Below are 24,407 nucleotides of genomic sequence, written 5' to 3'. Positions count from 1 at the left end.
GGGAGTGGACTCGGAACTCATCTTTATAGTGAAGACCCAGAAGGAGTATAGATGTAACTTGCTGTAAAATTTAGCAGCCCTGTGAGGCCAGCTCAGTGCTTACCTCTTAGAAGGACTTGAGGCAACAGCCACCCATTTTCAAGTCCCTTCTGTTATAGGTGAGGCCTCAGTTTCTGCTTTAGTTGCATTTTCTGTCTAAGGCTGAATTGGAGAATATGAGGGTTAGAGTGGGTTTTGGTCATAAAGACCAAGCTTGGCCCTGGCCACCTAACTCAATTGGTTAGAGAATCATCCTGATGTGCCAAGGTTATGGGTTCGATTCCCAGTCAGGGCACATATAAGAATCAACCAATGAATGCATAAGTAAGTAGTATAACAAAGTGATCCTTCCTTCCTTCCTCCCTTCCTCCTCCTCCTTCTCATCCTCCTTCTTCTCCTTCTTCTTCTTTTCTCTCTCTCCCTCTCTCTCCCTCTCTCTCTCTCTCTCTCTCTCTCCCTTTCTCTCATCAATCCAAAAAAGCCCTTGCTAGTGTGGCTCAGTTGGTGAGCATTGCCCCATACACCAAAATGTTGGGGGTTCAATTCCTGGTCAGGGCACATGCCTACATTGTGAGTTCCATCCCTGGTCATGACACATATGGGAGGCAACTGATCTGTCTCTCTCACATTGACGTTTCTCTCTCTCCATTTCTCTCTCTCTAAGATCAATAAACATATGTAAAAATCAAATCAAATCAAATCAATCCTTCCCCCCAAAAAGAATACGATGCTTACATGTTTTATTTCCTCGGTAAGCAACTACCTGCCCAGGACTTCTCTGACTCACCTGTAGGAGCTCAGGGAAGTCAGCATGCGTCTGTGTCCCCCTAGTGGCCCCTCTGGACAGGGCCCGTGCCTGGCTGTGGAGACCTCCTCTCACACACTCCCCCGGGATCTGGGGCAGAGCTCCCTGACCGCCGTCCCCTCTGTGTCCCCCCCCCCCGCCCCCCCGTGGCAGATCTGGAACACCTTCTTCCACGGGCGCTATCTCATCCTGCTCATGGGCATCTTCTCCATTTACACGGGCTTCATTTACAACGACTGCTTCTCCAAGGCGTTCAACATCTTCGGCTCTTCTTGGAGCGTGCGGCCCATGTTCAGAAACGGCACGTGGAAGTAAGTGCTCGGACAGCAGTGGGTCATTCCCTGGCCATCCAGGTGGCCTTGGTGACAGCTGTCATGGCTGGGCGACTCTACTACACCTGGCTCGGCTCAGAGGTGCGCCTACAAAGTCAACAAATAATTCCTTTCCTCATCTGCATGCAAGACCTAGTGCCCTGTCCCCAGTAACTGTGCTGGTAACTGTAATGCACGGGAACAGGTTTTAAAACTTACGTTCAGCTATGGAGCATGTGCCAGGCACCGGGCACTTCTGTGAAAACAAGGATGGGCAGGTGTAAGTGGGGCGTCCTGGTAGCAGCTGGAGAGGCAGGCTCCCCGAAGGAGAAGGTGGCATGTAATATGCTCCGTGCTCCGCCAGGGAACTGGAGTGAGTGAGAAGGGATGTACCTGTGAAAAATGCCCTCGGTGTCCTGATAGGGATGGCACTGAACCTGTAGATTGCTTTGGGCAGTATGGACATTTCACTGATGCTAATCCTTCCTGTCCACGAGCATGGTACAGGCCTCCACTTATTTGACATCCATGCTCATAGGACTCGGGCTTTGCTCTAAGAAAGGCTGGCACAGGCACTGAACTATGGAACTGATTGGTTTCCAGTACGCAAGGCAAATGGTGGTCACAGTGCTGTTCTCTGGGGCGTGTGCAGATGAGCTCTGCCCCAGTTCAAGGCTGTTCGAGGCCACGCCCAGGCTGAGGGGTGCTCAGCCACGCACCCGGGGATCGGTGGCATAAAGCGGAGCCTTGTTAGCTGAGGCGAAAGAGAAGTGCGGGCATCCGTCAGAGCAGCAAAGGACACAGCAAGCTGATTTTGGTCGCCAGCCACAAGCTAGGTCCTGGGCTCACTTTCCTTGGCAGTTGACTAGGGACAATGTCACCATGACCTTTAGCCAAGGAGCACCAGACGCATGCCTGTCGTCATCCAGGCCTGGGTTCGCGACTCCACGAGGGGAGAGCACACCCCTGGGGACCGTGGGCACCGCGGAGGAGGGCATGAGAAAGGACTGGCCTGGAGGGTTTGACTGCGAGGACAGAGGTCACGCCCGGTCGTTCTTGTGGTTTGGACCACGTCCTTATGTTGATCTGTCCGTGTTTTGATATCGGATACGGCCGTGGAATGGTCTTGTTTGTGTTCCGATCCATGGTGGCCACAGGGTGGCCCTGTCTGGCGCTGGTGCTCTGTGAGAGTGTTTACGCCAACAGCAGCCCAGAGCAGGCCGGCTCCCTCCGGTCGGGGCGGCTCTCTGGTTCCTGGGTCCATAGACACGGCTCTGCCGATGAAGCCAGCTGTCCGCCCTGAGGCGTGTCGTCAGGACAGGGGCCGGCGTCTGCGACGGCCAGCTGGGGCCCTGCGTTCTCACGGCACAGCGAGGGCCTGGGCAGCGCGGCCAGACTCCCGCCGTGTCCCGCCTGGGACCGGACAGCCTCTCACCCCTCAGTGGCGGCAGGGAGGGGGTGCGTTTCCACACGGCCTGTCAAACCGGGGGGTGCTCTGCTCCTCGCTGTCTCAGATACTCATTTTCGGGGCCTCGATAGCTGTGTGCTCCGCGCTGTGCTTCTGGGTAACACTGGGACACAGATTGAAAGGCATCCAGTGGACCCCGGCTGTGAAGGACTAGGTTCCACAGAGATCGGGGTCCCGGTGTGACAGCCAGCTCATTCATTCCTCCGGGGTTCGCGCCCAGGTGCTCCCGGGACAGCTGTCCCAGGCTTGTCCCCGGGCTGGGGTTTATTTCCCGCAGGCTCCTTCATCCCTGCCCCTCCCTTTCTCCTGGTGGAGTGTGACTTTTCCCTCATTGCACACACCCCATCGGGCTGAAGCGGTTTGAAATCTCAGACTGTGAACTCCTTGGGGGCTCACCGGTCACTTCCACCGCCTCAGCCCCTGGGCCAGTCCCTGGTGCACAGAGGGACTCAGCGCCCGCTCGTGGGGTGACCGGATGCCCCGAGTGGACGGGCTGCACCAGCACTTGGGCTGTGAACTGATTTGGCGGGTGGCACCAGAGTGTTTCCCCCCCCCCCCCGCCTCGGGCTGACTGCTGGTTTTGTTTTTTGTCTTCTTTCTCCCCGGTAGCATGGACACGCTGGAAGCAAACCCGCTTTTACAGCTGAACCCCGCCGTGCCAGGAGTGTACTCCGGAAACCCGTACCCGTTTGGGATCGACCCGGTAACGATGTCCCCTTGGCCTAAGTCCTTTCTCGTTCGATGTCTTGCCGAGACCCCCGGGTGGAGGGAAAGAAAGGACCTCTCAACTCAACAGTCTTATGTTGGGTAGAATTTCACGGACTGGAGGTTCTAGTGACCCACGGCGCTGAATGCAGGGAAGCGTCCCACCTGCATCTTTTACCCAGATCCATTTCCCTGGGCCGGTTTCCCTCTGGTTCCCCAGACACCTGCCTCATTAAAAGGCCCTGGGTTGCTGGGACAAGGTGCGTGTTAGGATGAAATTTAACACCCTAACCAAGTTCCCTACTTTGGTGTTTCTGGCAGTGGGTTAACATCTCCCTTTTTTTCCTAGAAAAAAATGAATTTACTTTGGTCTTTGTTTTATTTTACTGCCTAGAATTGACACGAGTGAGAGGGGAAAAAAAGGTTCTCACCTTTGATTTGTTTATTATATCTGTCTCAGTTGGATTTGAGCTAAGAGAAACGAAGGTGCTTCCTCACACGGCCTTTAGATGGGAAGGGATTTCCAGAGACTCGAGCTGGATATCGCCACCAGGTGGCAGCCTTGGGCTCCAGATGAGCGCTGAGTGATCTAGCCCTGAACTTGGCAGAGGCAGCCAGCCCCTAAGTGCTGCTACTCCTTAGCTCTTGCTGAGGGAGAGAACCTGAAACCTCAGTTTTAGCGCTGACAGTTGAGGGAGATTGGCCCTAACGTGGGTTCTTGGGTCTCTCCTATCTTGTGGGTCATCTCCTCTTGTTTTCCTGGGTCTTCCCCTCCCTAACAGACGCAGAAAGGACCCCCCCACAAGTTTGTTGAACTTGCTGCCCAGGGGCACTTGCGTTCCAAGTGTCACCAACACAGATAAAGTCCTCTAAAAGCTGGTTTGCAAGTGCTGAAAACAAATGCAAGTTTGTTTTGTTATCTTTGCAAACTGAAAGGCTTCTTCCTCTGTCCCAGGAGTCTCATGACTGGCGTGCAGGTGCAGGAGTAGAGAGGGGGGTGGTTTTAGGGTCTGGGGGGCCTTGCTTTGAATCTCGCTGCTCCCACCTGCCGCCCCCCCCTCTTCCTCACGCAGCCCACGTCTCCCTCCGCAGCCAGGCCTGTCTGCCCGCCTCTCACATCTCAGGGCTGAGCCGGCCAGGGGGCCCACTCTGCTGCGCTTTGTCATCTGCCCACTGGTCGGAAAATAAACTGAAATGTGGGACTGAAAGGGGAAGGTGGGATGTTGGCACCGATCTTTTTCCAAGGAACATGCCGGTGTGTGAAAATTTCTGGTCTTTTTATTATAAAATAATAGTGTATGTGATTGCAAATCCATATTATAGAAAATATGATAAAGACAAAGAGGTGTCTTTCCCCCTCTTCTGTCCCCGCATCTTATTGGCCCGAGATAACCCTTTAAACAGAACATTTCTGCACCTGCGTCAGCACTTCTGTATATCACTAAAGGGTTTGATTGTTACATAATGTAAGTTTCTACGGCTGCATTTATGGACTGTGTGTGGCATTCACTTTGACTCGAACCACGAAATGTTTGCTGTCAGAGCTGAGAGGCCTTTCTGGAGGTGTCTGCGTGTGTTTTATAATAAATGAACGTAGCAGTGGTTCAAAGCCCACACTCTGAAATCAGCCAGCCTGTGTTTAAATCCTGGCCTTTGTGTTCCTTGTTGTGTGACTTTGAGCCAGTTCACACTCTGTGTGTCTCTTTCTTCATCTATGAAATAGGTGTAACAGCAGCCCTAACCCATAGGGTTGCTCAGAAGATTCAATGATTTTTTTTAAAGATTTTTTATTTATTTTATTTTTAGACAGTGGAGAAGGAAGGGAGAAAGAGAGGGAGAGAAATATCTATGTGTGGTTGCCTCTTGTGTGCCCCACACTGGGGACCTGGCCTGCAACCCATGCACGTGCCCTGACTGGGAATTGAACTAGCAACCCTTTGGTGTCCAGGCCAGCACTCAATCCACTGAGCCACACGAGTCAGGGCAGATTCAATGATTTTTTACATATAAAGCACCCAGAACAGAGTCTGGTGCTTAAATGGGACAAATGTGCCACTTGCTATTATTTCTTCCTAGATGTTTCACTAACTTAATCTCCCTGAAATTAAGGTAAATTCCCTTATCTGTAGAATGGGGCTGCTTACACAGTTGTCTTCCGTCACTCGTGGGGGCGTGTTCCAAGACTCCCCCAGTGGATGCCCGAACCCTGGACGGTGCCGAATCTATGTCCACTGTGCTGCTTCCAACACATACGTACCTCTGGTAGAGTTTACCTGACAAGTGAGTCACAGCAAGAGATTAAAAATAACTCACAGTAAAATAGAACAGTTATAACAATGGGCTACAACAAAAGTTACATGGATATAGTCTTGCTCTCAAAATATCTCATCGTACTGCACTCACCTTTTTACGTAAATGACGCACTTGATGGATTCCCTTTGGCGTGTCTGAATGGCCAGCGGCTCTGCTCTTGCGCTTTGGGGCCGCTGCTAAGTGAAATGGGGGTGACTTGAGGTCTGTGGTGCCGGGACAGTTGCTCTGATGACTGAGACGCCGACGGAGTGGCTGACGGACGGGGAGCATGCGCAGTGTGGAGACGCCGGGCAAAGGGACGGCTTGCCCCTCGGGTGGGACGGAACGGGACGGGCACTTTTTAAAACTTACGGATTTTCCACTCAATACTTTCAGAGCATAGTTGACCTGGGGCAACTGAAACCAAGAGAAGTGAAACTATAGATGGGAGTGGGGAGGGACTGCTGTCTCTATCTCAGAGGGTTTTTGTTAGAATCAAAGGGGATAAATACGTTTCAGGAGCTTCGTGCGTGCCCGGGACTTAACCACGAACAGGTCATGTGGTCAGACTGACGCCGGGCGGGGTCTGCAGGGTGCCGCCTACCCTGTCCGCACGCACCGTGCTCAGCAATCCTGTGGGCTGGCCAGCCCGGCGGGCAACGGAGGAGCAGAGCCTGGAGGGCCAAGCCTGTTGCTGCAGCAGCTCAGATGTCCAGGCCGACGGGGAGGGTGGAGGAGGTTCCTCTGCTGCTGGCAAGTGCTACTGAAGTCCCTTCCCTCAGCTTCCCAGCAGCCTCCACAGTGTTCCCCTAGCTGGCAGCCGCTCTGGGCATTGTAAAGAAAGAATCAGGGACCCCCGGCTGGGTAGCTGTCCTGATACCCCAACGTTGTGGGTTTGATCCCTGGTCAGGGTACCTATAAGACTCAACCAGTGAATTCATAAGCAAGTGGGGCAACAAGTTGATGCCTCTCTCTTTTTCTCTCTCTCTCTCTCCCCAACCCCCACACCTCCTCCTCGACCCCTCCTTCCCTCTCTCCGTCCCTCTCTCTAAAAAAAAAAATCAGTTGAAAAAGAGCATTGTGCCCAATATGTCAAAGTTACCAGTTTGCTCCCTGGTCAGGGCAAATACAGGAAGCAACCAATGAGTGCATGAATAAGTGGAACAACAAATTGATGTCTCTCTCTCTCTTTCTTTTCCCACCCCTTTCCTCTCTCCTTCCCTCTATAAAATCAATATATTAAAAATTTTAAAAAACAATCAGTGAGCTGCAGTCCCTGCCACTGTGTATGCACAGGGCAGAGGGCGGGGGACTGTGCAAGGAGACTGAGCCTGGGTGGGTGCTGGCCCCCAGTCATTTTAGAGGGGACGGTGAGAGGAACTTTGTGGCTTTGTCACCTTTGAGATGCAGTATGGCGAACCCTCGAGATGTGTCCAGTAGGTAGTTTGGGGTGTGCCTGAAGTTTGAGAGGCGTCAGAGGTAGTGGGAGGAGTTGCGTCGTTTGCATGAGGGTGGGGACTGGGAAGAACCGAGGTCATTAACCAGCCTGAGACCCTGGCCAGCCCCGCCCCCTCTGAGTGCTTACTGTCTGTGTCATTCTCCGAGGGCGGGCAGGTACAGAGGGCGGACAGGTACACGTGCCATCATGTTGCAAGTCTGACAAACGGGGGCCTCCTAGAAGGCTGTGCTAATAAGTATTAGCTACAGGGGTGGCTTTTTGAGAAGGGCCTGGAGAATGCTTTCTAACGGGAGGTGCTATAGACATTCAAAGTAAAACACGCTGTTTACTGTCAAGGAGGGATTGGATGAGTTCACGGGCCAGAGATCTACACCTGTGCAAGGGAACTGGGGCAGGTCTGGGATCTCCAAGATGTTTTAGAATTTCTTTCATTTAGAACAAGGGAAACGTCATGTGGGGTTTTCCTCCCATTTCCTTTCAACAACTTGACAGTTAACTGATGGCACTAGTGGTTCGGACACTGGTCACCAGAGTTGCCTTTCCAAGGGGCTTGGTCCTTTTCTGGACCTAAAATGCAGGAGTCCAATGGGACTGAAATTTGAAACCGTGGTTCCCGCAGCGACTTCTCCCGGGAAACCGTGTCCCCGCCCCCAACTCCGGTAGAACTCGAGGCTCACGCCTTTCTTCGCCTTTCCCACCAGATCTGGAACTTGGCTTCCAACAAACTGACGTTCTTGAACTCCTACAAAATGAAGATGTCGGTGGTCCTGGGGATTGTGCAGATGACGTTCGGCGTCATTCTCAGCCTTTTCAACCACATGTGAGTTCGCGGTCAACTTTCTGCTGTGGAGTCTGGGATGGAGTGAGGGCAGTGTGCGGCCACAGAAATAACACAGGGTTTGGAACCTGAAGTTCAAGTACTGTCTCCAGCTCTTCATGGCTGTGTGACCATGGACATGTGGCTTACTGTCTCTGAGATGTTTCTTTCTTTTTTTGTCTTTTTAAAGATTTTATTTATTTATTTTTAGAGAGGGAAGGGAGGGAGAAAGAGAGAGAGAGAAACATCAATGTGCGGTTGCTGGGGGCCATGGCCTGCAACCCAGGCATGTGCCCTGACTGGGAATTGAACCTGCGATGCTTTGGTTTGCAGCCTGAGCTCAATCCACTGAGCTATGCCAGCCAGGGCTGACAGTTTTCTTTTATGGAATGGGAACAGAGTGGTCAGAATGGGTTAGGTTATTGGGAGGTAACAGACAACCCCCAAATCTCGGTGGCTCCAGACCGTGCCACAGGTCCACTGTGGGCCCGCTAGGGGCTCTGTTCCTGTCACCCTCGCACTGGCCCCTGGGCGGATGGGCAGCCACCAGCTGGGACATGCCAGTTGCCATGGAAGAAAGAGAGTGATCAATTATATGTTGATTCTTTTTAAAGATATATATTTATTGATTTTAGAGAGAGAGGAAGGGAGAAAGAGAGAGGAGAAACATCGATTGGTTGCCCCCTCTACACGTCCTGGCCGGAGACCAGACCCACAGCCCAGGCCTGTGCCCCGACCAGCATCGAACCCCCAACTTTTTGGTGCATAGGATGGCGCTCCAACCACCTGAGCCACACCAGCCAGGGCCACACTGACTCTTAAGCTTCCATCCAAAGTGACATCTGCCACTTCCGTTCCCGTTTCATTGTCCAGAGCTGGTCCCGTGGGGCCCTGTGGTCTGAAAGGCCCAGGAAGCACACTGTTGGGCGGTGTCGTGTGCCAGGCTGGCCTCCAGCATCCCCGGCCGCCCTGTGTTTTTATCACAGGACATCCTTGTAATGCTCCTGTAATGAACAATGGTACCAAGGCCCTTTCCAGCATTTTAACATGGGGACCCCCAACTTGGCCTGGTGGGACTCCATGTCTGGGAGCCGAGGTGGGTGCACCTTCCCTGTAGAGGGCCAGGTGGTAAACATTGGGGGGTTTTGGGGCTGGACAGTCCGTGGTCACAGCTGCTCCATGCCAGTGTTTAAGGCACAAACTGCATCAACAATATGCCAGGGGACAAGTGTGACGGTGCTTAGAAGCTATGTGTGAGTGTGGAGATTTGAATTTTGCATGATTGTCACGTGTCATGCAATATTATGCTTTTCATTTTCCCCGCCAGCCCTTTTAACATATGAAAGCTACTTTTACCTTGCAGGCTGCACAGAAACAGGTCATGGGCTCAGTGTAGCCCGAGGGACGTGGTCGGCTGACCCCTGCCTCGGGGGGGAGGGGGAAGCTTCCACACGGCCCCCATCTGTCTGTGTGTGTGGAACATGGGGACAGGAGCGCACCCCGCATTCCCAGCTTTGGTCATATCACTGCCCCACTGTGTGGGCCTGACTTGACCTTTGGCCTTGGCCCTCTCCAAGTCTTTTGTGCAAAAGCCCTCTCCCACCCTTCCACGCAGGGTCGCCGCTTCCGGGAGGAGCGGGTGCAGGTAACGTTTTGTGCTTTGAGGGGAGCAGTCAGTGACTGATATTTTTTCTCAGTGTTCTCGCTTGTGTGTTCATGTGTGTGTGTGTGTGTGTGTGTTTTCCATCCCCCAGATACTTCAGGAAAACGCTCAACATCCTTCTGCAGTTTATCCCGGAGATGATTTTCATGCTGTGCCTCTTTGGCTACCTGGTCTTCATGATCATTTTCAAGTGGTGCTACTACGATGTCCACGTGTCCCGCCAAGCCCCGAGCATCCTCATCCACTTCATCAACATGTTCATGTTTAACTACAACGACGCCTCGAACGCGCCCCTGTACGAACACCAGGTATTGTGGGATTTCTGATTCTCTTGTGCACTCGGTTAGCACAGATCTCTCGTGCTCTTGAATTCTGCAGAGAGCAGGTATTTGCAAGACTGAGCCTTCTCAGCACCCAGTCTGGAATGCTAAAAACCCAGCATTAGGCTCTTTACATTTCAGAAGGCGTTTTTTTTTTTAAAGATTATATTTATTTACTTTTAGAGAGAGGGGAAGGGAGGGCGAAGGAGAGGGAGAGAAACATCAATGTGTGGCTGCCTCTTGCATACCCCCTACTGGGAACCTGGCCTGTGCCCCAGCATGTGCCCTGACTGGGAATCGAACCGGTGGCCTTTTGGTTCACAGACCAGCACTCAATCCACTGAGCCACACCAGCCAGGACCAGAAGGCTTTGGTTAGATGAGTATCCAGGGCTGGACTGTTCCTACTGCATCAGAGGGGCCATTGCTGTGAGGTTGAAAATGGACGTGGCCATTGTGAAGAAAGAAAAACCAGTCCTTCAAAGACTGGCTTGGAACCATAAATGCTCTACAAAGCATCCTAAAATTTAATCTATTACTCTATAAGTAAACTCCTGTTAAGGTCACAAGTAAGGAAATGGAAATGGGATCCGGAAGTGGAGTCCCTCCAGGCAGTGTGTTTCTGGAAAACACGGCCTGTTGGAGGTGCTTTTCTTTTTCTTTTTTTCGGGGGGAGGGGGTGGATAGCACTTCCAACTGTCTTCTTGCATGGGGCTGTCTTCTTGCATGGACAGCACTGCCCAACTGTTAGACCTCATTGCCATTCTGATTCCTTCCATGTCTTTCCGCTTCATTCTCAGCTGAATACGTTATGTTTAAAAAGTATCAGTGTCCCACGGGAGCTGGAAATAAATATCACTCAGTGAGTAATATTTTGCCAACACAAACAGTTCTTTTCCTGTCGCCTCTCCCAGTGACTGACCTGATAACACTGCTGGAATTTGATTTTTCACCGTAGGAAGGCCCACGTGCTAGTTATAGGGAACCTATCTGCGAGGAATGGCAGATGTAGCCCAGCCCTGTGGGAAAGCCCACAGACACATGTTGACACACAGGACGCCAAACCCACGGATCAGTTCTCCCGTGGGAAACCAGGCCTGCGTTGCACCTAGGCTGCTTTGTGACGTGCTCTTGCTAAAACTCCCTCACCCTGAGTTGGAGCAGCAAATGCTTACTGCGTATCTTGTAAGTAACTTCCTGAAGTCTGTGCTAATTCTCCCCAGAACTGAAGTGTAACCAGACCAATTACTCTTATCCTTCCCTTGCATCTGCAACATTTTTCCCTTGTTAATCTGTAGGAAGTAATCAGTAACATCCTTTCCTTTGTTACCTGTAAAATGTAATCACCTAAAGCAAAGCTGAGCATAATGAATGAGAACTTTCTTTGACGTAGGCTATCAGAAACCCAATAAAAGCTTGTCAAGGCCAGGGTCGAGGCGCTCTCCCCTTGAGAGAGTGGCCACATAGTCCCTTTTTCTCCACAGGACTCAGTAGTCTGTGTGAATTTGTTCATTGTATCCACAACATGTAGGTTCTGATCCCTCTGGGTCCAGCTCCCGGGCACGTTTCCCAATGCCGGGTGACGGCGGTGCGCCCACACTTGGCAGTGACTGCACATGCTGGGTGTCCTGGGGACAGGCCTGTCCTTCTCATGGCCACGCACACCCTCAGGAGCTCGGTTTCTAGCTGTATTCTCCTTCCGCACAGAAGCTGCAAATAAGGAGGAAAAAAAGGCCTCGTGATGGGCCATCTTTTTACAGAAAAATAAAAAGCTGGTTCACATACTAACCAGAGCTGGCAGAGACCTCTGGAAGCTCTCTTGTGGTCTCCTACCTTTCTGTTATGTGTCGATGGTAACCCTGACCCCCTCCTAGCTGTCGGCATCAAGTGAATGCATTCGGAAGGTTCGTTTGCTTCCTGCTCGAGTCTACATGAAAGTTTACTTGGATTTTCCAAGCAAGCCTTCTCTCTTAGGCAAAACTCTGAAGTTCACAAAAACAGTTTACGGGCTAACAGCCGTCTTCACGGAGACTGAGGTCTTCGCTTAGGCGGGAATACGCAGTGAGCGCGGCGCGGCGAATGGCTTTTGCAGCTTTTTCCATGAAAAACATCATTGGGAGTTGGCTGGTTTCCCGTGACCTAGCAGGAAGATGAATGATCTTGACTCAGTTTGAACTTTCCATGACCTCATTTGGGGGTCACGCAGCTGGAGGAGACAACGTTGCTGAGAAGTGCAGGCACCCCCCCCCCCCCCCCCCCCACTGCCCAGCTGTCCCGCCGGCCGGCCGTTGGAATCGCCGGGAAGGAGACAGCAGCTAACGCGAATCTCCAGTTGCTCTGCACACTGCTGGGGCGGAAGCCCGGTTTGCGATGGACAAGTGGGGACCCCTTTCTCTTCGGGGCACTTAAGAGTGGAGGAGGGTGGAGACGGAGCAAGTGCGTCATTCCCACTGTTACCAGGGTAACTCTTGTCACCACTGGGGCAATCAGTGGTCTCACTCAGAGCTTGGCCAGAACGGCTAAAGAAATGTGGAGGATCCAGAAGAGTTTTTTTCCTTTTGCTCCGGGCGCCCAGTTTCCACTCCTTTTCAAGGGCTCTGACCAAGCCATCCGAAGCTTCCTGGTTCCATGTGGCTCGGACATGTGACTGGGGGCGGGGCTAGGGGCGTGGGAAAAGGCAGACGCTGGAGGGCACGAAGGGAAATGTGTAAGAGGATGATCAAAGGGATGGCTCCTGAGTTTCAACAGGGGCACGGGACCGTGATGCCTCCTTCCAAAGTTCATGGTGAGAGGGAGAGGGAGAGAGAGAGAGGCAGTGAAAGGGGGTTCAGCATGGATCTCCCAGAACCCACTAGAAGCTACTAGGTAACTCACCCACAGTGACTATGCAAGTCAGGGGGAGCTTGTGAGGAACGTCTTTTTTAAAAAAAAAAAATCTTCAGTATAGCATATATTTGTTTAAAAGTTCACACTAGTTGGGAGGGAGGTTGGGGGACCAGGTGAGAAAGGTGAAGGGTTAAGAAGCACAGACTGGTAGTTACAGCACAGTTGTGGGGGTGTGAGGGGCAGCACGGGGAATACAGTCAATAATATTGTGGTAACTGCCTATGGTGCCAGGTGGGGACTGGAAACATCAGGGGGACACTCCGTAAAGTACATGGTTCTCTGACCGCTGTGCTGTACACCGGAAACTAACACAGAATAACATTGCTCGTGAACTGTAACTAAAAAAAAGTTTTTTAAATTCAAACTTGTTAATATCTTTTATTTTTTAATTATCATATAAAAGTAGTACATGTTCATTGTAGACATTAAGAAAATAAAAATCAGCCCTGGCTGGCGTAGCTCAGTGGATTGAGTGCAGGCTGGGAACCAAAGTGTCGCAGGTTCGATTCCCAGTCAGGGTACATGCCTGGGTTGCAGGCCATGACCCCCAGCAACCGCACATTGATGTTTCTCTCTCTCTCTCTCTCCCCCCCCCTCCCTTCCCTCTCTAAAAATAAATAAATAAAATCTTAAAAAAGAAAATAAAAACCAACGTATATAATGCATATATAATCTCTTCTAAAAGTTGAATTTATGGGGTAACATTGGTTAATAATGGGGAAAACTGGTTTTGAAAGAGAGGGAGAGCCAGAGAGCCGAGACAGGGATCTCCTGCTGGAAACACGACATTCCTCTGTCAGACAACATGTGTGACAACAGGCGACCCAGGCATGCGGTGCAGTCGTGGGGGCTGCCACACCGTATTCCCAGGGCCAGGGGCTGACAGTGCCCGTCGGACAGAGTTGAAGGACAGGAGATGAATGAAGTCGCCCTTGTGATGTGTCTCTTGTTCAAGTGACTGGTTCCGTGCGGTGCGGGTGCACGAGGGGCCCTCAGGAGTGAGGAACAAGGAGGGCGACCCCCACTGCCCACCAGTACTGGCCACTGGGCGCCACTGGGCACCACTGGGTGACGTTTCTCTGTCCGAGGTTGGCCTGTTCCGGGGCGTGAAGGTGGATGTGTTCACTGACATGCTTTAGAGCTCTCGACATGAAACGCAACAGAAAGGACCCCTATTTTTTTTTTTAGCATTTTTGTCATGTAAGTGACCTTCAAAGGGTAAGATCTGACCATTCTGGTCTTGCAGCAAGAAGTCCAGAGTTTCTTTGTTGTCATGGCTTTGATCTCCGTGCCGTGGATGCTTCTGATCAAGCCGTTCATTCTCAGAGCCCATCACCGGAAATCCCAGGTAAGAGCCCTTCATTCCAGCTCTCCCGCTGTGGGTGGAACATGGGTGGGAACGTGGGTTCCATGGAAATAGAAGTCTGGGGACCAGGGAGCACGCTGGGGCTGACCAGGGCCTGTAGGACAGGGTGAGGTGAGTGACTAGCCATCCCCAAGCATGGTCTCTTCTGTAGCGTGCGACTTTTCCCAGGAGCCTTCTTGCTCCCGGAATAATGTTCCATTGAGGACAAGCAGCTGTAAATCTTATGCCCTGCAAACTTTGCTTGTGTGTGTGTGTGTGTGTGTGTGATTGCTATATAATACTTCCTTGCACGCATACACCACAATTTAGTTACTGTTCCTATGTGATAATTATGTGGCTTGTTTCCAATTTTAGTATCTGCAAACGGTGCTTCTGTAAAACACCCTGTGCATGTCCTTGGCACATGTGTTGCTAGCAAGTTGCAAGTCACTGATGTAAACTTGATTATTTCAAGCGCACTCAGCTCCAAACGTCATGAGGTGCTTAGCGAAGGGGACCGAGAAGGGTGTTTTGATTGTGGAGGAGAGTCACTGAGGTTGACCAAGTCCAGGGTCGTGCCTCTGCAAAACCTCTCCTGTCAGTTTTAACCAGTCAGTCCCAGCCTAGGACCAGAAAAGGCTAGAGCTAGGGATGGGGGTAGAAACCCTGTCTTTACAACATTCCTCCTTGGTATTGTCTCCCTGAAGCTGACGGGGAGAGGAAATGGGGTTTCATGCAGACAAAACGATGTTGCCTGGAGTCGCATCCCTCACCCAGGGGCAGGGAACCGTGCGGCCGGGGGCAAAGGCTTTCCCAGAGTCTCCCCTTTGGTACCCGGTACCACGGATTTCCTGTCCAGATGGACTCCAGCCCACCTCCGGGCGCTGCAAAGGGCCGAGCACACTAGTGGCACCGCTTCATCCTGGCAGGGCCGAGCCACAGCTGTTTGTGAGGGCGGTGGGCGGAGGTGGGCGGACGTGGCCGTTGTGGGGGGCCTATCCACGCCTGCACACGCAAGGCTGTGGGGTGGGACTGGGGGTGCCAAGGAGCAGGCGGCCTGTCACCGGTGGTGCAGGGCCCGCTCTCCTGAGACTCTGCATTTGAACCTGGCCTCTCACGTTCTCATGACGACTTATGTGTCAACAAGATAGGAGGCTGGAGCATATTTTATCTAGGAGTTTGCTTGTTCAGTTCATTTTTCTCTATTAAAAATAGAGGACAATTTAATGGTTTTCTGCACAACATACATCACAATACAACAGTTAAATTTCAGCAAAATTAACGCCTGATTCTTGTGGACAGCACACTTTATCCTGTCCTTTTGTAGGGTTTTTCAGAGATTCGATGCTAAAAAAAAATTTAGTTTTGTAACCATGAGGTTTTATGATTAAGTTACTAATCTGGAGAGGCTTTTGAGGAGTTACCTCTGAGGGAGGTGCTCTCTCGTCACGGAAGCGCACAGACACAAAGTCCTGTCTAATCCTAGAACGTGGGGATGGGAAGATCCCCCACAATCCTGGGATCCCATGGGGAAGGGATCAGGGAGGTGGCGTGTTCGGTCCTTAACCACCTCCACAGCTCTTAGTACACACAGGCACTTATCCCACACGCAATGCTGCAGGCGTGACGTCAGTGTAATGTATGACTTCTAACTGTTTACACATATGGCATGTGGATTTTCACTGTGACCTTTGTCTGGGTGGGGGGGTGGGGGGCAGCGGGGCTGCAGCTGCTCGGTGCAGACTCGCTCAAGAAAGGAAGGTGAAGGTGCTTTCACGCCTGACGTGCAGTACCCGCCCGTGAAATCGTGCAAGCAACCACTTTCGACATGGGATATTAAGTTTCCCAGTGACTTGGAAGAAATACTCTATTGAAACTCAGGGATTAACACCAGGCCAGACCGGATGGTGACTACACCTAGATTCTTTTCCCCCCTTCGGATTTCTTAAAAAGATCTTATTTATTTATTTTTAGAGAGAGAGAGAGAGGAAGTGAGGGAGAAAGAGAAGGAGAGAAACATTGACGCGAGAGAGAAACGTCAGTTGGTTGCCTCTCATACATGCCCTGGTCGGGGACCGAACCTGCAGTCCAGGCATGCGCCCTGACCGGGAATCGAATTGGTGACCCTTCAGTTTGCAGGGCTGAAGCCCGGCCAACTGAGTCACACCAGTCAGAGCATGTAGCTATTTTTATAAAGCGATGTTTTTACTTAGAAAAGTATGTGTGTGTTGGAAGAGTCACTGTCTTAGTCCATTTGGGCGGCTTTGACAAAGCACCACAGGCCGGGTGGCTTGCAAACAACAGAAGCTTGTGGCCCACAGTCCCGGAGGCTGGGACGTCTCAGCCCCAGGCCCCAGCGTGTTCCCCTTCCGGCCAGGGCCCCTCCTGTTCGCAGATGGCACCGTCTCACTGAGCCCTCCCATAGCGGAAGCAGCCGGGGAGCTCTCTGGGGCTCTTTCGTAAGGACACTAATCCCATTCCTGAGGGTGCCGCTCTCATGAGCTAATCACCTCCCAAAGGCCCCACCTTCTAAGGCCATCGTCTTTGGGGGTTAGGGTTTCAACATGCGAATTTTGGAGGAACACACACATTCACTCCGTGGCAGTCACTGGCCTCCTAATCTTGCCCATAGAAATCTGGGCACTGAGGTCGCAAGGCTACATATCTTTTAAAATAGGAAGGCTGTCTTGTACACGCATTGGTTTACTGGCAAGACTCATTCATTTGAGCTCTGCCTGGGTAGCTCAGTTGGTTAGAGCATCGTTCCGATACACTAAGGTTGCAGGTTTGATCCCCCGTCAGTACACATACAAAAATCAACCAATGAGTGCAAAAATAAGTGGAACAGCAAATCAATCTCTCTCTCTCTCATTCTTTCTCCCTTCCTCTGTCCCTAAAATCAATACATTAAAAAAAAAAACCCTTAAAATTAAAAAAAAAAAAAAGACTCATTCATTTGGCCCCTCCGGAGCACTGTGGAGGACACAGCACGTGCTCTGGAGCCAGGAGGCCTGGGCCTGGTCCCAGCTCTGCCGCGAACCAGCCTCACCTGCGGTGTGCTCCCGGGCGTGTTCCCGAACCTTCCTGTGCTGCAGCTCACCCCTCTGTAAAGAGGGGCAGTAACTGTGCTTCTGGGGAAGGAGTGTTATGCGGGCCGAGTGAGATCCTGCAGAGAGTTTAGAACAGTGTCTGCTGTGTAGCTAATATTATAGTCATTGACATTTATTTATTTACTTATATTGTTCAAGTACAGTTTTCTGCCTTCCCCCCGTCCCTCCCCACCACCCCAACACTCCCCACCTCCCTCCCCCATTTCCACCCCCACCTTGTCATTGTCCACATGTCCTTTATACTTGTTCCTGTGAACCCCCCCACCCTTTTTCCCCTGTAATCCCCCCCCCTCTCCCCTCTGGTCACTGTCAGCCTGTTCTCAATTTCAGTGTCTTTGGTTATACTTTGCTTGCTTGTTTGCTTTGTTGCTTAGGTTCGTTCCTGTTAAAGGTGAGATCATATGGTATTTGTCTTTCATCGCCTGGCTTATTTCGCTTAGCGTAATGCTCTCCACTGCCATCCATGGGGTATGTAGCTAATATTTAAAGAGAGCTTTATTTTGTACAGAGTTGCTGTGACTCTCATTCTAGGGGTGAATTTAACCCCCCGTTTCCTTGCTTGCTGACAGCTGCAGGCGTCCATGATCCGAGAACACGCCCCCGAGGACATCGAAGGTGACAACGTGAGCCCTCCCCACAGAGCAGGTGACCACGCGGACCAGGAGGACGATGAAGAGGAGGTATTTGGGACTCGACACCCTACAAAGGCCTCCCAGTTTGTCCAGATCCTAGAAGCAGATCTGGTCAGAGGTGACAGTCAAATGCTTGAGAGCTGCCAGGGCATGGGCACCAGCCCATCAGCAGGCACTTAGGCAGGAGAGCTGGTTGGGTCAAGAGGACCCTGCTGGTGGCAGCCCGGTGATTGCTGAGTCACGGGAGCTGGGGGACGTCCTGGGGGAGGGGGATGCCTACAGGATCAGAGCAATGCTTACCAGCCAGCCTTGGAGCACTGTAATGCTGTAGCTCAGGTGCTGCTATACCTGTGCGTGTGAATGCCGGCCTCCAGACCCAGTGACACAGGAGGCCCCCTTGGCTGGGCCCTGGGCCCCTGGCGCTCAGCTCCACTCGTCGGAGCTTCCCCATCGGGGCCCCTCCGACCAGGAGAGCAGAGCCCATGTGCAGCCCTCGGTATTGCAGCAAAAATCGGCTCATTCATTCCCAGGCCCGCCTCCCGGACACGCGTGTGCGGAGGCCCCCTCGCCGCCACCCTGCTCTGGCCCCACCTCTGTGATTAATCTTTGTCATGTTATCCACCTCTCCTGTGAGTTCAGGAGTTGTTTTGCTTCCTCCTCCCTCCCCGCCCCTCTCCGTCCTGGGCAGCCACTCCCCACTCAGGAATGTGCCCCGTTTTCCCAGACTGGTGGCCGCTGGCGGCTTTCAGGCCGGGACTGGGGTCACCCCCAGCCCTGAACTGGGTGGGGGGGTCTCGGGCGGAGCTCTTTTCTGATTCTGGAGCGGGGGCGGGGGTGCTGCGAGGCCTGAGGGATGCTGAGAGTAGCTCCTTTTGTGACGTTAATTACTGAAAAGAAATATTCACATGAATTCATACGTGATCAATCAGATTTAATGAAAACGATCTGGATTATGGACCATGGTTCCTACGAGATTCCAGGGGCAGGGAATAACCAGTATTAGTGGCTATTGATGCTACTCATCTTGTCAGACCCGCTGGGATGTCTGAGCACCCAACCCACGTGTCTTCGGAGTGTCCATGTCCCAGCCCGTCCAGTGCAACCTCCCTCCTGTATTCTTCTCATGCCCCCAGTGCGGACCCAGTCGGTGCTCGCTGCCACCACCGCCAGAAACTGGCTGCCCTCGTGAGGGCGACGTCAGATTCCCTGTGCAGGCCCCTCCCCGGCTGCAGGCATGCACGGGTCTCCCACTGCAAGGTGGACGTAGGCTTGACTCTGCCTCCCCCTCAAAGTCCTCTCCCGCCTCTCTCCTCAGCGGGAGTTAACCACACGCAAGGTTACGGACCCAGTTCCCCAGACTGCCGAGTCCGTGCAAGACTTCTGACACTAGCCCCAGATCTGGGGCCCCCCAGGACCCGCCCTCACTTCAGAGCAGCCAGTTACAAATTCAGGATCCCTCTGGCTGCCTTGGGCTAATCGTTTATAGACGGACTCATAGAACTCAGGACAGTGCAATACTTACAATTATAGTTTCATTACAGCAAAAGCGTGTGAGGCAGAACCAGCCAGAGGATGGGGCTCACAGGGAGAACCCACTGGTGGCTGGGGGGGGGGTTCCAAATCGGAAGCTTCTGTGTTCATAGGGGGGCAGCATCCTCCTAGCATGGACATGCGGTAATGCACGTGCAGCAGGGCCAACCTGGGAGCAAGGGGCTGTCCCCGTCTTCACCCCATTTCTTCCCCCTCTTACTGGATCGCTAAGTTAGTCAACAGACTGGCTTCTTTGCTTATAGACTCTCCCTGCACTGGTCCACGTGCTCCCAGATTAACGTTCCCCCGAGTGTTTCTTGATTTCCCTCGCCACTTTCTACTAGGATCCCTTTTGTGATTACTCATGGACTCCAGGTTATTTTCTCAGCTCTGCTCTTAGCCGGCTTTTCCTGAAACTCCCCCCCCCCCCCCCGCTGCTCATCACTTGTCACCTGCGTAGGCTCCCGGTTCCAGCCAAAGAGTTCCCCCCCCCCCCCCCCGACTTGCCTTCACGATGTTCCCACCTACCCATCTCTTCCTCACGAGGAGTCATTTCTTTGCCGGGAATGATCTCGGTTCCCCTGGACTTCTGGGCCCCTCCCTGTCCTTTGTGTCCCAGCTCCGATCTCATCGCCTGGGACAGCTCCCCTCACCGACCAGCCTCTCTTCCTCCTGGAACCTTTTCAACGATTTCTGGGAATTGGTACTGCACAGATACCGTGTCCTACTTCGTGCTGCTAATTCTCTTTCTACAAGTGTATTAATATTTACTTCCCCTACTTTGACTGGGAATCTCTGAACAGCGGTGCGCATGTCTTGTTCATCTGCATGGCATTTGTATTGCCTTTTGTGCAGAAAGCACTTAATAAAATGGAATATAAAATTCCCTCTTCCCCAGGCCAGGTAGCTCAGTTAGTTAGAGTGTCATACACCAAGGTTGCAGGTTCGATCCGTGGTCAGGGCACATATAAGACTTAACCAATGAATGCATAAATAACTAGAACAATGAATCGATATTTCTTTCTCTCCCTTCCTCTCTCTCTCTAACAAAAAAGCCCAATAAACAAAAATATATTTTTTTAATTCCCTCTTTCAGTTCAACTTTGGAGACATATTCGTGCACCAGGCCATCCACACGATCGAGTACTGCCTGGGCTGCATCTCAAACACAGCGTCTTACCTCCGGCTCTGGGCCCTCAGCCTGGCGCATGCAGGTGAGTGAACCCCCCATCAAGGCCAGGGTCACGTTCAGCAGCGCGTACTTGGAGGTAGCAGTATCTTCTCTGGGTTCTTCCTGGCTCTTCTTTCTTAGGAGCCATCTGCGCTTGCCAGGTCATCCCTATGATGTTGCTCTTGCGTCTTGCAGAACTGTCGGAAGTGCTCTGGACCATGGTGATGAACGTCGGCCTCCGCCTGCGAGGCTGGGGAGGCCTCATCGGGGTCTTTATCATCTTCGCCGTATTTGCCGTGCTGACGGTAGCCATCCTTCTGGTCATGGAGGGGCTCTCCGCTTTCCTGCACGCCCTGCGGCTGCACTGGTGAGGATGGCGGGCCAGCGGGCCAGCCAGCTGGGCTCGGATCCTGACCTGTCGTGTGACACGAGCAGCTCACACACCTTTCTGGAACCTTACTGTAGGCCCCTGTTGGTGTGATAGTCAATGATATCATATATGTATACATTTATAATGGCTACCCTATGATAAATGTTAGTTCCCATTTACTCCTTCTCATTTCCGTTTCAATTTCCATTTGTTATATTGTGATTGGCTTTAAAATAGGGGACCCCTGCGAGTATTGGTAAATGACAGACCTGACCCAGGCTCACGGGAGGCCTGCTAAGCCAATCTGGAGCCTTCGGCCCTTGTTTCTGAGTGCAGGAGTTACGACAGTAGTACAGGCTGCCGAACGCCCCAGAAAGTGGGGACAGAAGGAGGGCACCCTCAGGGGAGAAGGCACTCAAGGGTGGCCCTTGTCATTCACAGACGTGAAAGTTTTTACACATCACGAATTGAACTGAGCCTCCCAGGATCCCCCGCCTTGGGTTATGACATCACCTCTGCCCACGTCATTAGGGAGTGCCTCTGGGACGTCACAAACATACACGGTCACCTGTGACATCTGTTCTCTAAGTTACAAAAGTGCACATGGGCCAGGATTCTGGTTGTTCCGCCACAGTGTGCTCCTGCTGTCCTCGCTAGCTCATGGGACAGCGGGGCACAGCGCGGGCTTCATTGCTCATGGCTGCTGGGGCAGGGTTGCAGCGCTGGCCGGTGAGGCCACCAGCAGCGGCCTGGAGGGCTGGGGGAGGAGAATGGAAAGGTGTAGGCGGGAGGCGGTAGGAGGATTATGAAAAGCCCCAGAGGATTCCTGGGGCGGCCGCAGCAGCTGGGGTTCCTCCTTTGCCTTCCTGACCCTGCGCTTGATTGGACCCATGCTCTTCCCTCCAACTGCCAGCCTCCCCTAATGTGTATAATCCCCCCTCTGTTTTGCCCCCCAAAATAGGGTAGAGTTCCAGAACAAGTTCTACGTCGGGGCTGGGTACAAGTTTTCTCCGTTCTCCTTTAAAAACATCCTGGACGGGACAGCGGAGGAGTAGCTGCGGGTCCTGTGGCTGCCGCCCCCCTTCTCTGTCAGTCTGCTCTGTAGCAGCAGCCCGGGCAAGACGGTCGGTGGAAGGATCGTGCTCAGCCGGCCAGAGGCAGAAGCCGTGCATTGTTTAGTTGCAAGCCTTCGGTCTGATAGGACCTCGCCGTGTCCTAGAGGAGCTGTGCTGGCAAGTCACGTCAACCCCGTGCAGCGACCTGATTGCTGAATACTAAAGTGATGGAAAAATTGGGAGGGGGCTCGGGTGCTACACTGATTTTTTTTCTTGCAATATTTTAAGTGTTATATTTAACAAAATAAATTCCTGGGGCCATTTACTTTTCTTTAAGATATCTTTATTCAAAATTATTCCACAGAATATTTTTTGGCGACTTTTTTTTAATTTCCATAAAATTTAGTGTTGATCATTTCAAGGTAAAGCTAAACGATAGAGTTACACAAGCTATTCTCAAAAGAAGGATTATGTCTATTCGATCCCTTCATTTCCTGCTTCCTCAAACACCCTTTTTCCTTGTCTGGGGCTCAGCTGTGCAAGATCAAGAGCTTTCCCATAGGTTTTCTCTCCGGGTGAGGCGGAACAGATAATGTTCTGTGTTCGACGGGAGGCTGGCCCGCACGAAGTTCCCTGCAGTGTTAAATCCGGTGGAATGAAGTGTGACAGCCTGACATCGTTGGCAACTCCGGTTACTTGGAAAGCACGTTATGCTGGTTATGCTGGAGCCACTGGTGAAGGTGGTTTGTAGGTTTGGACGGGTTCTGGGAAAGAGCGAGTCTGAGATGAGACTGTCAGACAGCCTGCCCGGACACTGCCCCGCTCAGCCAGCCCAGAGTCACTTCTTAGGGCCCCCGAACTGGCCAACTCCTTGGAGCCAGGTGTAGCATGAGGTTGTTCCAAATAGACACACAGGATAATGGATCCGAGGGCACAAGGAGCCAAACACGGACGGTGGAGAAAGAAAAGCCTTTTCAACAGATGCTGCTGGGAGATTGGGAAGCCACACGCTAAAGAATGAAACCAGGCTGCTGTCTGACACCACACAAAAACTAACTCAGAATGGATGAAGGACTCGAAGATGAGACCGGAAACAATGGAACACACAGACGGAAACATAGGTACTAAACTTACGGACATTGGTCTCAGAGGCGCGCTTTTGTGAACTTGACCCCAAAGGCCAGGGAAATAGAAGCAAAAATAAATGAATGGGGTGACATTGAACAAAAAGCTTCTGCACAGCAAAAGAAACCATGAATAAAACAAAAAGACAAACAACCAAATGGGAGAAGATATTTGTAAACGATATCTTCTGTGAGGGGCTAATATTCTGAAATGCATAAAAATCTCACACGACTCAACAGCAACAACAAAAAACAATCCAGTTAAAAACGAGGCTGAGGACCTGGACACTTCACCCAAGAAGACATGCAAATGGCCGACAGATGTATGACAAGATGCTCAACATCAGTAGTTCCAAGGGAAATGCAGATCAAAGCCACAGTGAGACCCCAGCTCACACCCGTGAGAATGGCTGTTACGAGTAGGACAAGAGCCGTGCGGGCGAGGACGCGGAGAAAAGGGGAGTCTCGTGCACTGCTGGTGGGAATGTCAACTGGCGCAGCCGCTGTGGGAAACAGCGTGGAGGTTCCTACGAAATTTAAGAGTGGAGCTACCCTATGACCCAGCAATCCCTCATCTGGGTATCTACCCCCCAAAATGGAAAACATTTATTCGCAATGTTAAATGCACCCCTATAGTCATCGCAGCATTATTCACGGGGGCCAAGACATGGAAGCAACGGAAGGGTCCTTCAGTAGATGATCGGATAAAGAAGATATGGTGCATATGCCCAACAAAATACCACTCAGCCGTAAAAAAGGATGAAATATTGCCATTATGGCAACATGGTTGATCTTGAGCGTGTCAAGATCACGCTCAAGTGAAATAAGTCAGATGGAAAAAGAGCAAGAACCACACGATTTCACTCATGTGGGATAGAAAATAGCAACAAGTGCACAAGCTCACGGACACAGACAACAGTGAGGTGGTGAGCAGAGGGGTGTGGGGTGGAGGCGGGGAGGATGAAGAGGGCAAGGGGGGTCAAGTATAGGGTGGTGGAAGGAAACTCGACTTCGGGGTGGGGTGAGCATACAGTGCAAGATACAAATGATACTGTGGAATCGGACACCTGTGTTATTTACCAAGGTTACGCCAATAAACTTAATTTAAAAAAGGATTGTTCCATTGGCTATTCAGTCTGAATGACCTTTATCCAGGTTAATTACAATCTCTATGGTAACTATCCTGGTAGAATGAAGTCTAGTTAATACTGATACACACGGTCTGGCACAAATAACGCCCCCTTTTTTTCATTTACAAAATCTTAAGCATGTAATTCTGCAACATAACAATGTCACACTCAAAGCA

General features: G+C 51.7%; 1 protein-coding gene across 1 annotated transcript in view; it reads left to right on the top strand.

Annotated features, from left to right (window-relative positions):
- Positions 1–22,274, top strand: part of ATP6V0A4 (ATPase H+ transporting V0 subunit a4) — a 45,670-nt gene extending 23,396 nt beyond the window's left edge. The window contains 9 exon segments of the mRNA XM_028526172.2: positions 998–1,155; positions 3,233–3,326; positions 7,781–7,899; positions 9,651–9,867; positions 14,011–14,112; positions 17,789–17,899; positions 20,478–20,595; positions 20,748–20,919; positions 21,884–22,274. Of these exon segments, the coding sequence (XP_028381973.1) occupies positions 998–1,155; positions 3,233–3,326; positions 7,781–7,899; positions 9,651–9,867; positions 14,011–14,112; positions 17,789–17,899; positions 20,478–20,595; positions 20,748–20,919; positions 21,884–21,977 (1,185 nt within the window). The 3' untranslated portion in view covers positions 21,978–22,274.
- Positions 22,275–24,407: the final 2,133 nt, after the last annotated feature.

The sequence above is a fragment of the Phyllostomus discolor genome, chromosome 10 (genome assembly GCF_004126475.2).
Source record: "Phyllostomus discolor isolate MPI-MPIP mPhyDis1 chromosome 10, mPhyDis1.pri.v3, whole genome shotgun sequence".
Classification (NCBI taxonomy): domain Eukaryota; kingdom Metazoa; phylum Chordata; class Mammalia; order Chiroptera; family Phyllostomidae; genus Phyllostomus; species Phyllostomus discolor.
Note: the sequence above shows the minus strand (reverse complement) of the source record. Positions and strands in the feature narration are given on the sequence as shown.